Source organism: Plecotus auritus, assembly GCF_963455305.1.
Source record: "Plecotus auritus genome assembly, chromosome: 6".
NCBI lineage: Eukaryota > Metazoa > Chordata > Mammalia > Chiroptera > Vespertilionidae > Plecotus > Plecotus auritus.
Window position 1 is genome coordinate 143144803 of NC_137773.1, and position 17544 is coordinate 143162346.

The 17544-nt window shown below is 43.4% G+C and overlaps 1 protein-coding gene across 3 annotated transcripts in view; it reads left to right on the forward strand.

The window, feature by feature from the left end:
* The window catches only part of IFT122 (intraflagellar transport 122), a 75288-nt gene that overhangs the window by 27477 nt on the left and 30267 nt on the right, over positions 1–17544 (forward strand). For 2 of the 3 annotated variants that reach the window (XR_013960960.1, XM_080675580.1), the window contains exons 6-14: positions 661–727; positions 1710–1856; positions 4999–5074; positions 6916–7107; positions 7269–7407; positions 8609–8811; positions 9690–9827; positions 11159–11323; positions 13411–13608. Coding sequence is in view for 2 of the 3 variants with exons in the window: in XM_080675580.1 (XP_080531706.1) it covers positions 661–727; positions 1710–1856; positions 4999–5074; positions 6916–7107; positions 7269–7407; positions 8609–8811; positions 9690–9827; positions 11159–11323; positions 13411–13608 (1325 nt within the window). In the remaining variant the exon portion in view is untranslated. Of the gene's footprint in view, positions 1–660; positions 728–1709; positions 1857–2903; positions 3081–4998; positions 5075–6915; positions 7108–7268; positions 7408–8608; positions 8812–9689; positions 9828–11158; positions 11324–13410; positions 13609–17544 lie in introns of all 3 variants that reach the window. The other variant, XM_080675581.1, reaches the window with a different exon arrangement.

The window sequence follows — 17544 nt, forward strand, 5'->3', positions numbered from 1 at the left end:
TGACCAATGTGCCATGGACAAGACACAGCTTGTATAGGGTCATGTTCATGTGGGTGAGGCCTGGGAGTGGAAATCAGATCCCCAGAAAGCATCATTCCTATGTAATAAAATGCTAAGTTGTACTCTGGTTACAACGTAACAGTTATTTACACTGAAGTTGCCATTTCTCTGAGTAAAACCCCTGAAAAGTTGGCTATAAATTCACCAATCCATCTTCCTTTTTCTTTTTTTTTCTTTTTGGAAATAATTATAGATTCATAGTAAGTTGCAAAGATAATGGAGAAGCTTATGTACTTTTCATCCAGTTTCCCCATGGATACATCGTATGTAACTGTTATATAATATCAAAACCAGGAAGCTGGGTTTCTCACCACCATAAAGATACTCCTTATCATCATCTACTCCCCTACACTTTCTATTATCCCTAACATCTGGTACCTGGTAACTATTAATCTCTTCTCCATTCTATATAACTTAGTCATTTCAAGAATTTATAAAGTTGAATCATACAGTGTGTGACCTTTTAAGATTGGCTTAAAGATTGGCCATAAAGCTCCAGAGATCCTCTTAGTTGTCTGTGTTTCAGTTTTTTGTTCCTCTTTTATTGCTGAGTAATATTCCAACCAATCTGTCTTTTTTAAATATTATTTTTCATTGAAGGCTTGTGGTCTCCTGAACAGAAGTCTGTCTCCAAACACAAATCCAGCAGCAAGATCACCTGCTGTAGGTGAGTTAAAGACAGCTCTGAAGGTAGACTTTATGTTCCCTTCTTGTCTAAACAGACTCTCAAAATCCAGTAAATTCATATAGTAGAGAAAGTCTGTGTTAGCTAGTTGGTTTGGGCCCCTGTATTTCCTCTTGTCTTCTTTTCTGGTCTTCTTGGTAGGAAGGACTTGTACCTGCCTTTGACCATCAAGCAAAAGAAAACTATAAATTGCTTTCATGCAGTTATCTAGTTACAAACCTCCTCAGCCTACAGCTGTCCTCAGTGGAGACTATTTGGAGATGCAAGATTGTCCTTCCCAGGCGGCATGCGCACTGGAGAAAGCATAGGCTTTGCTGCTAGACCTGGATTCATATCCAGATGGATGACTGACAGGCTCAGTAACCTTAGGAAAGTTACAAAATCTTTCTGAGCTGGAGCCTCAGGTTCCTCATCTGGGTACAAATACTGATTTGATAGGGCTATTGTGAAATGCGCACAAACTAAAGAGTCTAAAAGTGTTCAGCACAGAGCCTGGCATATAGAAGACACTCTATAAATGGTAGCTATTCTTGTTGTTCAGCTTCTGAGTGTAGCCTTCCTTTCATTCAACATCTGTTAAGCACCTGTTCTAGAGGCCTAGAATACACCAAGTCATAGATATTGTTCTTAATGTGTTTTTAAAGTGGGAGGGGTGTTGAAATGGTGAGTGGGGAATGGAGGCTGACCCAGCAATGCAGGCACAAGCTAAGGGCTGTCATGGAGGTCTGTACAGAGAGCTGTGAGAACTCAGAAAAAGGGGCTCCTGTGTTCACATCTATCTGTTGATCCCAGAAATAAATGGGATTTTAAGTCTGGTCCTCTAATTTTTACATCATCACCAAGATGAGCCTAACCATTGCTGCCTCATCAGATTCTATATCAACCAAGGCATCATCCTCACTGGTTTTTACTTTCTGTGTGTTCCTTTCCCTCTCCCTGTGCCCTTTGCTGGTTGTGTGAACAGCTGGACAAATGATGGTCAGTACCTGGCTCTGGGGATGTTCAATGGAATCATCAGCCTACGGAACAAAAATGGCGAGGAAAAAGTGAAGATCGAGCGGCCTGGGGGCTCCCTCTCCCCAATATGGTCCATCTGCTGGAACCCTTCAAGGTGCTCTTACAGCTCTCTTCTTTCTAGAGCACACTGTTTCTTTCTCTCCCCGTAAGGGCTCTCCATGCATTCAGAGGCTTCTCAGCCCACTTGACTGATATGTTTTGGAACCTGTTCCATTTGAGTGGAATTTTTTAAGAGCCCATCTTGTGTTTTGGAATGAATCCCAGAAATTTAGCTAAGCAGATGAGCTATCTAGGCCATCTCAAAGCGCGCGCGCACGTGTGTGTGTGTGTGTGTGTGTGTGTGTGTGTGTGTGCACGCGCACACACGCGCACACACACACACACACACACACGACACAGAGGGCCATTTTCTTATGAATTAATAGCTCACCTCTTTGCTGTGGCTTTATTTTGGTCTTTTTTCTTTTTCAGTTATTTTCTCCAAGTTAGGCAGAACATGTGCCCACCCAATAATAAATAGCTTTTTCATGAGTCATTTTGCTGCCCTTGCCCAAAAAAGCCTAATTAAGTCTATAAGTGTCCCCAAATTCTATAGTCCCACAAACAATTGACATCTACTTTCTCAAACCTTACACACACTTTTCTTTCTATGCCAATGTGACTTTGATGGTGGGCTAATACCTTTATGTGCTCTTTATGTAATCCTATAATATTAAACCACCAATATCTCCCACAGAGTCCTCTGAAGGTAAATTAAAGGACTTAATTGTTTACCAGCCCAATGTCATTTTACAGGTGGTGTCTACTTGATTTAGAAGATTGTGTAATTCCACTGCCTTTCTATACCAGATTATTATGCTTCTTCCTGAATAATTTTGTCCAGCCCAGAGCTGTACCATGCATGTCTAATACCTTCAAAGGCCATTAGCCTACCCCCAAGTTCCTGCTGTTTGATTTTGTGGCCACAGATGACTTTGTGGCTTCAGGGTACCATTTTTAATTCATGAGAAGCAGGATGTCCAGTGTACCTGGTTGCTGTCCTCTTCCGGCAGGGTTCAGGGGCTCCTTGACAGGTTTTGAAATTATGGCTTTAGTGTAGTTCTAGGCATTGTGATTGTGAACAACCACTTATTGTCTACAGCCGATGGGAGAGTTTCTGGATGAACAGAGAGAACGAGGATGCCGAGGAAGTCATTGTCAACAGATATTTTCAGGAAATTCCTTCCACTCTGAAGTCAGCAGTGTACAGTAGTCAGGGTAGTGAGGCAGAGGAGGAAGAGCCAGAGGAAGAGGACGACAGTCTCAGGGACGACAACTTGTGAGTGTGTCCCGAGGAGCGAGAACCCTCCTTGGAAGGGACAAGACCCCGGAGCAGACCTGCTGGGGCAGATGTTGCTCTAAGCTCTTTTCTAAGAGGGTTTGAGGTCGATGTTGGTGAAAGCTCCTCCAATACGGGGGAAACATACCCTTTTAAAACTTGTGTGTGAATTATAAAATCATCCTTTGAGAGACTTCAGGAAATACTGAAAAGTCTAAAGGAAAAAGTTCAACTCCTCTGTAAAACCCTATCCTTTGAGGAAACCACTGTTAGCATTTGATTGTATTTCCCCTCAATGTGTTCATATAATTTACTAAATCACATCCTACTTTCTATTTTTCCACTTAACATCACAGAGTGAACTCTTTCTAGTAACATTACAAGTCCTTTGAAAACATGATTTTGAATGTCTGCATAATATGCCCCTGTGTAGATGTACCATAATTCATTTAATACTTCCTCTATTACTACACACCTTTCTTAGCCTATTCCTACACTATACCTTACCTTGCATTTCCTGGAGCACATATCAGAGAAGAAGCCTTCACCTTACCCATAATCCTCACGACCCAAATCCTGGCTGTCCAGGCATTCTTTCTTTCTGGAATGGAAATGCTGGGATAGCCAGGATTTTCTGATTGGGTAAACATAGTCTGGCTTGGAACTTTCCAAACTGTTCTGTGGTACCTGTGGTTCTTTGGAAGAAGGAGGTGGGAGGTGGGGGGTTGAGGAAAGGAGGGAGAGGTGGGCTTCAGGTCCCATCTGTGCTTCAAACAGAGTAATCCTTTTTATTACTTAACATGAATTTTGTTTTGGTAGAGACCCACTGCCAGGGGGCAGGAAATGAAAAAAAGAGGTTGAAAACCACCAATTCAGTTCATGGGGCTTGAACCCAGTTGATAGGCATATATGGCATGCCCAAGAGGGCTCATTGCAGGCTGGCCTCCTAGACTGTGTTTGGACTTCAGTGCCAGTCACACAAAGTTTACCTGCAGGTCCCTTCCTGTTAACATCGCTCTTGGTCTTTGTCTTTTCCCCCCTTAGTTGTGAATTAGTGCCCATGGTATTTGCCACTTTGCACTCTTTGCTGAGTTTTGCAGATAAGGTTGCACCATTCCTGGCCTGCATATCTAATGGTGCTGCCAGTTGACCACAAGGGTTTGGGTTCAGGAAAACTGGACCTAATAAACAAAGAGGAGGCAACATTAGGTGGTTAAGGCCAGGCCTCAAAGGCAGGGATTAAACTCTTAAACTAGATTCCCAAGTAGCCTGATTCCCAGCCTCAGTTTCTCCTGTGTGCTGGTCCTACAGTCCTGGTCCCAAGTCACTGATCCTGATAGGGACCCAGTTTCAAAGACAGTTGTTGATCATTAGAGAGCCCATTACTTTTATTTTTATAATATCCAGTCAGACACCATTTCACCCCAACTGTGAGAAAACCTAGTTTAGGTATTAATTTTCCCTCTTCAAGAAGAGCAAGCAAGGTTTCCTCTGTCTATTAAAAAAGTCAGACAATCCATGCCTTCCCATTGCAAAAGACATTTCTCTGCTATCTCCCTATACTGTGTATACCTAAGAATAAAGCACTCTTGAGTCTGCAGCCTTGCCCTTTCTTATCGTTGCTCCACAGGAAGCTTTGAAATGAGGGTTTTAGCTTCACCGGTGCCACAAGCTCATGGTAGGGCATTTAGGGAAATAATAGATCCCAGGAAGGTTGAATCGAGCCTTGCCTCCCCTCATCCTATTGGGCTGATTGATGGATTGGCCCATGTTACAACTTAATCTCAGTATTACTATACAACATTTGGCAATCTGACAGGTTGTCCAGGGCTTTCTTTTTCCTGTTTATTAAACCCTTAGGGCTAACTCATCAGCAGACCATGGCCCCCCATAACCTCTTTTGTCTTCTGTTGATTAGAGAGGAACGTAATGACATCCTGGCTGTAGCTGATTGGGGGCAGAAACTTTCCTTCTACCAACTAAGTGGCAAACAGGTATGCAGCTCTGTACAGACCCAGTGGGAGATGCAGTTACAGTCATGCCTGTAGTAGTTTTTCACTTTCTGAGGTTGTATTACTAGTAATTATAACTTTTTGTTGTTTGCTTTTATTTATTGAGTTATTTGCTGTGATACCAGGCACTGTGTTCTAGGCTGTGCATCCTTTATCTGATTTAAGTCTAATAAAACCCTGTGATTATCAACTTTTTAGAAATGAGTAGGTAAGACTCAGAGCAGTGAAGTACATACTATGCCTGAGGTTTCACACTGCTAGTAAATGGTGGCACATGGGATTGAAACCCAGATTGGTCTGACTGTAAAACCTTTGTCTTGGTCATGCCCTGCCTTCTATATTTGCTTTCTCCATCCTACCCACATTTATAAGCACCCATTTAGGCCAATCCTTCATCTGTGTTAGGAGCCGCTGACATTGAGCTTTGTAAGTTAATGCCTCTGCTCTGCTATAGTTCACAGGCTGGTGGGGACATACTCTAAAGCCAACAGTGCCAGTGCAGTGATACATGGCATGATAGAGAGCTGTACAGATAGATAGCTATAGGGACACAAATGAGGGTGACATCACTGCTTGGTGGAGATGGGAGATTTTGTAGAGGTGACTTTGAGCAGGATAAGCAGGAGTTTGCTAGGCAGAGGGCATTGGGAATGGTGTTTCAGGCAGGGAAATAGCATCTGAAAAGGCAGGGAGAAATGAAAATAGATGACAACTCAGGGAACAGTGAGTTGTTCAGGGTGACTGGGTCCCAAGATTTGTGGAGAGAAGATGGTGCTAGAAAGGAAGATGAGACAAGATTGTAGTGTGAATATGGAGTTTGAACATCGTATTCTGTGAGTATTTTGGAGCCATAGATTTAGGTAGGGAGTGTCTTGGTCAGATTCTTGTTTCAGAGAATTCCTTATTTCTATGGAGGGTGAATTAAAATAAAGAGAGCCTAGTGGTAGGAAATCTGTTAGGAGACTGGAGACATTGAGGATTAGAGTGAAAGTGGTGAGGATGGCTTACTACCACAGCCAAGCAAATGAGAAATGCAGCCATTTCAATGGAGCCTTTTGTTTAACAGCATCTTTATTTCTCAAAACATATCATGCTAGAAGTGGGGTTTTTAGGTATGTTTAGCCTAACTGTGGAGCCATTTCTTCTGCCTCACCTTACCATTGCTCATTTCTTTTGTAGTCAAGTAAAAATAAAGGTTGTAGATAACAAAGAATTTTCTCAGTTTCCTATGGCTGTTTTCTCAGAACCATCATTTTAATTATCTAGCATCCAGTTTCCCTGATCCTATCTACTAGTATTCATCCACTTAATGTATGTCCATCATCATTTAATAAATATTTATTGGCACATCTACTGTGTACCTGGCACTGAGGCTGGGTATTAGAAGTTTCCTAGAACAAATAACCACACTATGCTAGGTGGGAATGGGGTCTTGCTGCTATAGTGACAATAAAAAAAAAGCTCAATATGAAAGTCAGGGCCATGGGAAATATCGTGTTCATGTTGTGGCCCAGAGTTTTTGACTAATAAACAACCTCAGTCTTCTGAGAAAGTAACCCCCAACTTATTTGGAACAGTAAAATTGTTTTCTTGTGTAAGTATCTTTTAATTCTGGGAAGATTTAGAATTAAATATGGGATGATGAAGTAAATCTTATGTTAGGCTTAGGTATAATTTGTGTATTTTTGGCATTTTAAGTGTTTTTGACATTTAAAGGGATCTGGCTTAATAATAATAATAATAATAGTAATAATAGCTAACATGTATTGAGTTTCAGGATTCAGAAGTTGTTTTTTCCTTTAGTGTATGTTCTCTTTCCTCAGATTGGGAAGGATCGGTCACTGAATTTTGACCCCTGCTGCATCAGCTACTTTACTAAAGGGGAGTACATTTTACTGGGAGGGTCAGACAAACAAGTATCCCTTTTCACCAAGGATGGAGTGCGGCTCGGGACTGTTGGGGAGCAGAACTCCTGGGTGTGGACTTGTAAAGTGAAGCCTGATTCCAACTATGTGGTAAGAAGAGGGAGTTCATTTTTATTGGGCCATTGTCTGAGTAGGAACTGAACATCAGGCCTGCTTAGCTAGTCAAATCATTGATGTTTGTTCCTGACAAATGGGAAGGTAGACTCTTTCTCCACAGAGAGCTGGGAATTGACACCTCTCTTTCCCTGCAGGTGGTAGGCTGCCAGGATGGCACCATTTCCTTCTACCAGCTTATTTTCAGCACTGTCCATGGGCTCTATAAGGACCGGTATGCATACAGGGATAGCATGACTGATGTCATCGTGCAGCACCTGATCACTGAGCAGAAAGGTAGAGTCCCTCTACCCTCTAGATACTGGGGAGAGGTGTAGGTGGAGAGGACTGCTGACAGGGCAAGTGAAATGGTAGGAAATATTTCTCCTTGGACTTTTGGAAACATGTTGGACCAGTGGTTCTTGCTTTTTTTTTTTTTGTGAGGAGGTGGGGCAAGGGGAGAATGTAGATGTTTTTGAGAATCTAATGAAAGCAAGAAACCCTTTCTCAAAAAATACCACACAGACTCACAACATTTTTCAGATAATTCCAGGGGAACATGTACTCCCTAACTAAGGGAGGATAATGTATAACAAGTCAGAGCCATGGTGGCTGACCTGCATGGGTCTTTGTGGACCTGCATTCTTTCTGGTCAGAGGCACTTCTGGGGTACTTCTCCCTCAGCTACATCTCAACTTGCCTTCTGTCAGGTCCTTGCCCCAGAGTTAAGCAGAGGCAGTGGATTACCACAAGCTCAGTCAGATCAGGGTTCCAGGCCTAGTGCAGTCAGTCCAAACTCAGTATTTTCTTCTATCCACCCAAAGGGGTGGGCTGGTTAAATAGGCTAAGAATCCACTTGTTTCAAGTGTATTCATATCCAGATATACTGGACACTGCACACTGCCAGATGCCTGTGCGTAGGGATTCTGGTTGGGAGTTGTCTTGCAGATTCAGATGACAGACATTCTTTGGTCCCCATCTGGGAGCACCTCCATTTGAAGATTCCAACAGTGATGGTGAGGGTGTAGCACTTGGACAGCTCCGAAGCATCCCTTCTGGAGATATTTTCTCCACCTGGTCCATAATGAGTGTGAGAGTTTAGTGTACCCCACAAACTACACATGGTTCACTGTTGTCAAGGGTGGTGTTTGGAGAGTGACCAGAGTTGTGGGCAGTCACTCAGGTGGGCTCCTGATCATCAGGGGCCGTTAGTGCCATGCAGAGGAGTTTAGATTTATGTTCAGCAAGTGATGGTAGCATTAAGCATTTCATTTTCCATACTCAGTTGTAAGCTTTGGATCACAAAGATTATATAAGACTTTGGATCCCAGTGTTTAGCAGAGCTGATTGTACATGTTAGGCACTCTAAAGATTTTTTTGATGAGAGTGTCTCCTTTAATTGCCAGTAGCATTAAGTAAATGATAGCTTTTCATTTCTCTGCCTTCTACCTTACTTAACAACCTCTTACTAGAACTGGATTTTTTTTTCCTTTGACAGTTCGGATTAAATGCAAAGAGCTTGTCAAGAAAATTGCCATCTACAAAAATCGATTAGCTATCCAACTGCCAGAAAAAATCCTCATCTATGAGTTGTATTCAGATGATTCATCAGACATGCGTTACCGGGTAAAGGAGAAGATTGTCAAAAAGTTTGAATGCAACCTCCTGGTGGTGTGCTCTGATCACATCATCCTCTGCCAGGTAAGCAGCAGCAGATCAGACTGAATCCACCTTATGCTTCCTCCAAGGAAAAGGTACCCAACTCAGGGTTTTTTGGTCATTAGGAATTGGTTATTGCTTTTATTTTGTTGACATCTATATGGTCAGACTCTACTAGAAAGTCATGGGCCACAAACAGGAGGCAACTTCTTTTTTGTATTGCAGAGTACTTTGTTATACTGGGATTATGTATATTTTAATGACTTAAAGCCTAAATTGATATCCCACAAAATGAAGATTGATTTTTTTGGGTAAACATATACACATAAAAATTTATTATATCCTTCAGTTAAACAAAAAAACAATGTATTTTAATTCAAAACAGTAAAGGTAGTTTTTACTTTCTGATAGATTTTTTTCTCACAGAAAAAAATTTCTCAACTTAGAGCTTCCTAGAAAATGTCTAGGTCAATGCCAAGAGAAGTTTGGAAAGACTTTGAGAGAAGGCCAACCCAGCATCTTTCTTGGAAGTAGAGGTGGATTTTGTTTCATGAAATTAGGTCTATTGGAAGTGATAAAATGGATTCCTTTAGGAATCACTATAGATATAAAATATTATTAAAATATCTCTAAAAGTCTAGAACTTTAAGCAGTTTAGGGGTACCACAGGTTTATAGTATAGAAGTGGCAAACAGGTGTGCTTTTGGCTCCTTAGAGATCTGCACAGAAGCTCTGAGGCTGAGCGAGGATCCATGGGAAGACTTTCATGAAGGATTAACGATACCAATCATGGGGACTAGGTTAGATAGATCCTGAATATAAAGTGTTTTTCATCCCTCAGCGGCAGGAAGACCTCCTTTGGAGGGCTAGGGAACACTTATTCTGTTGAATATCCATGCAGAGTTGGGGTTGCTTTCTAGGAGAAACGGCTGCAGTGCCTGTCCTTCAGTGGAATGAAAGAGCGTGAGTGGCAGATGGAATCTCTCATTCGCTACATCAAGGTGATTGGTGGCCCTCCAGGAAGGGAAGGTCTGTTGGTGGGCCTGAAGAATGGACAGGTGAGTGCTCTTTCATGTTGCCCATCAGTCTGACTATCTGCATGCAAATGCAGGCAACCAGACAAGTTATGACCCTGAGATAGGTTTTCAGGGCAAGAAAAGGCTTCTTCCCTTCATGGGCACATTAGAGCTACCTTTTATAAGGATAGCCTCAGGCCAAAGAAGAGGTGGTCCTCAGACTCATAGCATGCCCCATTCTGGCAGAGTTGGCATTGCACTCCTGGGCCAAGAGTTGAGTAGATTGGTGGGCTTAAAAGTCACCCAGATGGTGGGAGATTTGTTAGAGGAGCAGTTTCTGTGGCTTGGTAGAGAGGGAGGCAGAGATCATTCCTTAGGTCAGATCCCTATTAGAGCAGTGAATGGATTAAGGCAGTGTGTTCTAGCTTGTGTCCTAGAAGGTACTGGTCTGTAGGCTATTACTAGATATTATAAGAAAAATGGGCCCTTTATTCAAATAGATGTGGAAAATCTAGGTTATACAAAGTTGAACAGTTTTCTGTATGTGTTCTTTGCTCAAAATAAGAAAAGTTCTAAGTGGGCTTCATGGAAATTTGAAAGTAAAAATGTAACTGCATTAGCCTGAGAGCCAAGCTGTCTAGCAGATGGCTTGTGGTGGAGGTTTGTCAGGCCTTTCCTGAGGATGGGAGTCAGGGAGTATGCATTAGCAGGGACCATAGAATAGCAAAACCAAAGGGGAGGAATGTGTTTTTGTCACAATGTCACTTCCAGTGTGAGGCCTGAAAGCATGGACTTTGGAGGCAGGTTGACCTGGGGTCATGTTTGTGTTTAGCTACTTACTAGCTGTGTGACCCTATGCAGGTGACTTCACCTCTCTGAGGCTCAGGTTTTACAAATGAGGATAATATTTTACAGAACTATCAAAAACAGTCAATGACTGATTGCTTTTACCATCATCATCATCATCATCATCATCATCATCATCATTTTGCAGTGGTTATACCAGATGTCTTGTCAGTGTTTACAGTAGCCTCTTCCTGTGTTAGTTACTCAGACCTCTGCTGAATTGTGTTTCCTAACCCTGCAGTTGGGTAATGTCATTAACAAATCCCCAGTCAAGCAGACTTTCAAGTAAGTTTGTCATGTCTTGGGGCCAACATGTTATTACTTTGGTGACCTCAGATGAACTATACTCTGTTCTCCTAAGGATAAGCCCTGATCCCTTTCTTTTGATGAGTCCTTTTCTCTACACAGAGCCTCTAGTGAAGTTAGTGGGAATTGTTTTTTTAGAACACATGGGTTCCAACAGCCTGGCAGTATTCCAGGGTCTTGTTGCCATGGTGACTCACACCTTTTCTCTGAAATTTTGCCAGATTCTGAAGATCTTCGTGGACAATCTCTTTGCCATTGTCCTACTGAAACAGACCACAGCCGTGCGCTGCTTAGACATGAGCGCCTCCCGAAAAAAGCTGGCCGTGGTGGATGAAAACGATACATGCTTGGTCTATGACATTCACACCAAGGAGTTGCTTTTTCAGGTGAAGTCCCAGGGAGTGTCCAGGACATGATCCTTTGATTAGAGACACTCCTTTAGCTTCCCAGTCCTTATAGGAGGTGCTTATGCTCTGGCTTCCAGGTGGGTCTCTGTAAGGAGCAGTGAGGTGTAAGGGTGTAGGGTCTAAGCAGGGGTGCAGAGTCTAAGAGGCCCCAGACACAGCCAACCCCTCCCACACATAAGCTGCAGGAGCAGAGTGAGTCTCTTTGAACTTTGGTTTCGTTGCAAGTAAGATAGGCAAGTAACATTTTCTTACAAGATTACTGAGAGCAGTAAATGAATAATAATAAATCTAAGTGTGGCATGTTGCAGGCTATCAGTGTATGGGTTAAAGTGATGATGATTATTTTGAAAAAGTCTGCTGCTCACCTCTTGGAAGCTGCCTGCATCTTTGAATGATCTAAGACACAGTAAGGAAACAGGACCAGTTTTGCCATCTGAAGGAAGGGGAGACATGGGGGAAGCCCTCCCTGCTATTTCACAAGGATGCTAGAACAGCCAGCAAAATGTGAACTGTTTTGCGGATAGGCGTTGTTTACACATCATTTGATCCTGTGGCTGGAGGAAGTATGTCATTGGAGAAGAGAGCCCACAGGCTCTATGCCCAGTGCCTGGTTGGCTTTCTACTGGACTTAGTGCTGCTCTTTGCCTCTTTAGGGCTTTGTAAGTGGTCAGGGCCTATTTGCCTGAAGTGAGTTCCCCCAAAGCTAAAACCTCCCTTGATTGGCTTTCTCAACCACTAAAGGTTTCCCAGTATAATGGGCAGATTGAGGTCTCCTCCCTGTCCTCAGCGATAGAATCAGCAGGGTGGAAGGTGCTGCGGTAGGGAGCTACCTCAGTCATTTGAAAGGAGGTACTTGGCTACCACTAGCCCTGGTGACTCCCAGTTGATAACATTTCACTCATACCTGGGGAGGCAGAGTGGTTTAGTGGAAAGAAAGAGCATAAGCTTTGCCTTCAGACAGATCTGGGATCCAGCTCTGCCTTCATCTCTCAAGCAAGTTAGTGAACCTCTCTGAGTCTCAATTTCTCCTTACCTCTAAAATAGAACTAATAATTTCCCTCTCATAGAATTGCTACAGGGCTAAGTAAGACACCATAGTGCCTGCCACAAGATAGGGCCTTCAGTGTTACTTCTCATCTCCCCAGCCCCAACACAACCCCCTGTAGGTAGGTTAGCAGTTCCCAGGTGTGAATCCATGTCCAGCCTAGAACCATATAGGAGTGGAAAGGCGTGTGTCCTTCCCTGTTCCCACTGAGGGTTTTCTGTAGTAGGCTGGGAAAGGTAATTCTCAGCCCTTGCTAGGGGTCATAAACATTCCCAGCTATTTTTTCTTCTCTCCACTGCCCCTACCCCTGAAAATGCAAATAGCTGTATGTTTTCTTTCTCATTATAAAAATAATCTATGCTCATTATAAAAGATTTAGACATTGTAAAAGATTCTAGGCAGAAAAATATGAACTTCTGCTGGTCCCTGAGTCTCTAGAGCTGAGCAGAAATCTTTGAGAGGAGGTGGGGCAAGGGAGTACCTCCCAGGGTGATTGTATTTTTACAGTGTGCAGATTATAAATGTAGAGACAATATGAACTATATGTATTTTTTAATTTTAAAATAGCTCACTGTTCTTTTTCTTATTATAAAAAAATAAATATTCATATCCAAAAGGAAATTTCAGGCAAATAAAAACCAGAAAATATAAAGCACCCACTGAAAGACAACTACTATTATTTCTTTGGAATATATTCCTTTAAACATTCTTCCATACAGAAGTAGAATCTATTTTGCTGATTTTCTCACTTTATATGTAATGATTAATATTTGGGGGTAATAATTTTTATTCAAAAGTAATGCTTGCTTATTCAAAAATTGCAACATATGAAAGTGCATAGAAGTGCTTGCCTCTATCCCCCTATCCATTTCTTCCAATCCCCTTTTCTTCCCTTTCCCTCTATCCCACTGTTAGAAATTTAATGTGATTCAGGCTTTAAAAAGAGAACTTGACTGAATGTAGGAATTGTGCCAAAGCCTAGGATGATAGTTACAGGATTCTCACCATCCCTGTCCCTCAGGAACCGAATGCCAACAGTGTGGCCTGGAACACCCAGTGTGAGGACATGCTCTGCTTCTCGGGAGGAGGCTACCTCAACATCAAAGCTAGCACCTTCCCTGTGCACCAGCAGAAGCTGCAGGGCTTTGTGGTAGGCTACAACGGTTCCAAGATCTTCTGCCTGCATGCCTTCTCCATATCAGCTGTGGAGGTGCCACAGGTAACCCAGGATGTCTGTCAGCTCTCAGTAGTGGCAGGACCAGGAAAGCCAGGCCCCTCACTGGTGCTTTGGGAGGGAGTGGTGAGGAGAGAGGGAATAGAGACAAGAATGATAGCTGTGGTGTCATGGAAGGCACTCTGGACTTGAATGTGAAATCCTATCTCCATCCCATGCAATCTGTGTATCTTTGGGCAAGAAGCTCAGCATCACTGAACCTCCATTCTTTCTGATCCCCACTTCCTAGTTGATCCCCACTTCCTAGTAGGGACAGGGAGGGGTATGCAGGGTTGTCTATCAGCAGACAGAGTTGTGTTTCACTGAGAGCTGTGCTGGGGGCAGAGTAGGGTAAGCCAGCAAAGCTGGGAGTCCAGCAGGGTGTATGCACAGGCATATGAAGGGGGTTGATGTGTGTGAGAGAAAGATAATATAGGTGGAATGGGATGTGGGAGCTGAGGTTTGTGAGCCAAAAAGGGAGCATGGAACTATGCACAAGTCCCTCACACTAGTAGGAGGCCAGAATAGAAATGGGAGGTGGGAATGTAAGCCATTCCCACTGTATAACTGTCATAAAATAAAGATAAGCACCAAGGAGAGACTAGCCCTCAGAATCCCATCCTGAAGAGAGAATCACTCTTAAACATTTTGGAAAATATCCACCCAGACCTTTTCTATATGTATGTGTAATGTATGCATAATACATAATTAGGAGTATAAGATCCTATATAATAAAAGCCTAATATGCAAATTGACCGAACGGCAGAACGATCGGTGGAATGACTGGTCACTATGATGCATACTGACCACCAGCGTGCAGACGCTCAATGCAGGAGCTGCCCCCAGCCCACAGGCCCCAGGCCAGCCAAGGCAGTGCCAGCGGGGCCCCCCGGATCGCCCTGCAGGTCACCCTGCAGAGGGAGGTGACTGGCGGTGGCGACGGGGGATGGGGCCGGTGAGTGGGGGGATGCCAGGCCAGCCAAGGCAGGTGCCAGTGGGGGTCCCCCAATTGCCTTGCAGAGGAAGGCGATTGGTGGCGGCAGCAGGGGGTGGGGCCAGCGAGCGGGTGGTGCCAGGCCAGCCAAGGCAAGTGCCAGCGGGGGTCCCCTGATTGCCCCACCAGTCGCCCCACAGATTGGCCCTGATCACTGGCCAGGCCTAGGGACCCTACCCATGCACGAATTTCATGCACCAGGCCTCTAGTTGTATATAAAATTTTAAAAGAGGAATCGTATTGTGAATAATGTTGTTTTGACTTTTATTATCTATAAATATTGCTCCTGTAGATGAAACCTCAGATTTACTGCACTTATTTTACTGAGTGTGGACTATAAATAAGAGAGACTTAATTACCTTCCTTTATCTCCATCTTCTGATTTAACCTAACATTTACGTATTGCAGACCCATCACTTTGTATGAATTGTTGGCTATCAACTAGCACTCTGCAGTCTACTAGAAACATGGCTCCATGTTAATAAATGTCCTTCTCTAGCTAAAATGATTGTAGTTTCACATATAATTGTAAGATGTCATACAGAGATACTTTGTACAATTTGCCCAGTTTCCCTCACTGGTAACAGTTTTGCAGTGCTGCAGTACAGATTTATCACCTGTATAGGTTGGTATATTCACACCAACAGTGCATGAGATCCCTGGTGTTGGGTTTACCTTTTGCTATGGCCACACCTTCCTCCCTGCTGCCTCACCTCCACCCCGTACTGTTTTTAGTGATTATTTTTTTGTCCTGATCTTCCACAACTTACTGAACCCAATCCTTGTAGTTAGAAATTTGTGCTGTTTGCCGCTTTTTGCTCTTATAAATAGCGAAGTCTTTGCACCTATCCCATCTTAGCTCCTTGATATAAATTCCTAGAAGTGAAATTGTTGGGCCAAGGGCTATTTATGCTACATTTGAAAGATTTTTAGATATGTTTCCAGATTGCCTTTCAGCTAGGCTACATTAATCTATATTCCCTCCACACACCTTGCCCTGGCTTGGCTTCTTGTAAAGGGTGGAACTGGACTTCATTTCTTCCTCATAGTTGATGATGTTATTCATTGATGCAGGGATTATTAGTATCTAACACAAAGCAGTTATTCAATAAATATTAGTGGAATTCAGACTGAGGAAAAGGAAAGAGAAAGAAAGAAAACCAGAAAAAGAAGGGAGAGAAGTGGGTGGAAGTGGCAGCAGGAAGAGGGGTAAGAACAGCCCCTGTGCACTGTTTCCTTGCAGTCCTCATCTGCTCCCCATCCCAAACTCATGCACACTTCCATCAGAAACACAATCTTCCTCAATCATGCCAAACATGCTATGCTGATTGAAAGTTTTTTCTACCAAGACTGCCGTGCTGACCTCAAGATAAACGCAGTTTGCTGCTCCCTGACTTTGGCGGGACAAGAGGAGCTGAAGGGTCAGCCCGGGACTTCCTCTGCCAAGCTCTAAAGATTCAGAAGCCAGATTCCCCCTCCCCCAATGGTTGCATCAAGGCCATCCTGCTGATGCAGCAGGTCAGAACTGCCAAGGGTTAGGAAAGGCAGCCTCAAAACAAAGGCTATTTATCTGTCGTTTCTGCCTCCAGCCATCCTGTGGTTTTGGCCTAGGGGGCAGGGAGAAAGCATCAGACCCACTCTTGGGATTTCTGGTTTCCTTTCGAAATTTACATCATCTTGTGCAAGAAATGGTTTGTCAGGGCTGCCAAGTAGGGCGGCAGGCCCTAGTCGGGCTTCTCAGGGCGAGTGGTGACTTCATGCTTGGAATGCGATAGCAAGATAAAATAGAGCTCAGAGGGCATTTGTTCAGTTAGGGTATTTTTAAAACTCCCACTCTCAGATTGTGCCTCCCAGGCAAGCCCAACCCTCATGGGGCTTTCAGCATGGTGAAAGGGAGAGGAGTTTAGGGAAAGGAGCACTGGCTTTCTGACACTAGCTGTGACCTTGAGCAACTACGTTCACTTTTTGGGGTCTCACTTGTTTTCTGTGCAATGAGGTTAAATATATTCCTCTTTCAGGTTTTGTCTGGTCCAAATCCTATTATTATTATTATTATTAACAACAGTCTTAAAATATTAAACACTACAAAACAGAACTAAATTGGAACAGAAGGTGCTCACCAAAGGAGTTTAGAAAGGAAAGCTCATTGTGAATGGGGAGTTTGAGAACGCTTCCAGGTGGTGGTGACACTTGATCTGAGCCCTGAAAGGTTTGGAAAGACAGAGAGGAACAGTGAGGGTATTTCAAACAGGGAACGTTGGGGGTGGATACAAGTCTGGAGGATTTGTGAGAAGGGGAGGAGCTGGTGCTGAGAAAATACTATGGATGCAATGAGCATGCTCATTTTTTGCCCAGCACTTTATCAATTTTCAAAGTACTTCTCTTATTTGCCCATGGTAGCCTGTGAGCTAAACAGAAGTTAATTGACCCCAAAATTCACACATCTAGGATGTGGCTGAGCTAGGCCTGGGTTCTAGCTCAACTGTTCCTGTGTCCATATCCTGCTGCCACCTGAAGGGAAGGTACAGTAGGAAAGATGAGTGCTCAGCAGCAGGCACATCTTGCTGTAAGAGGATGGAATGGCTTAAAAAGAAATTTCCTTCAACGCTAAAGCCAAAAAATGGGACAGGAAATTTCAAAGATTAAGGCCTCAAATGGAGAAAACAGCTCTTTCAGCTCCACATTTGGGAACCATTAGCACAGAGGTACTGACTGATTGATTTCCACTGCCTAGGAATCCAGAAGGAAAGACGCAGTTCCCTCAGCCCACTGACTGGCCTAAAACAAGGGGGGCCTTTAGTTATGAAAGATACCCAGGCCCAACTCAGACTTGTTCTCATGTATACAGACACACATACACACACATACCCAAGAGGTCATCCAGGCTCCAGCCCCAAGATCTATGTGCCACTACTAGTATGTGCCCTTAGACAAATCAGTTGCCCTCC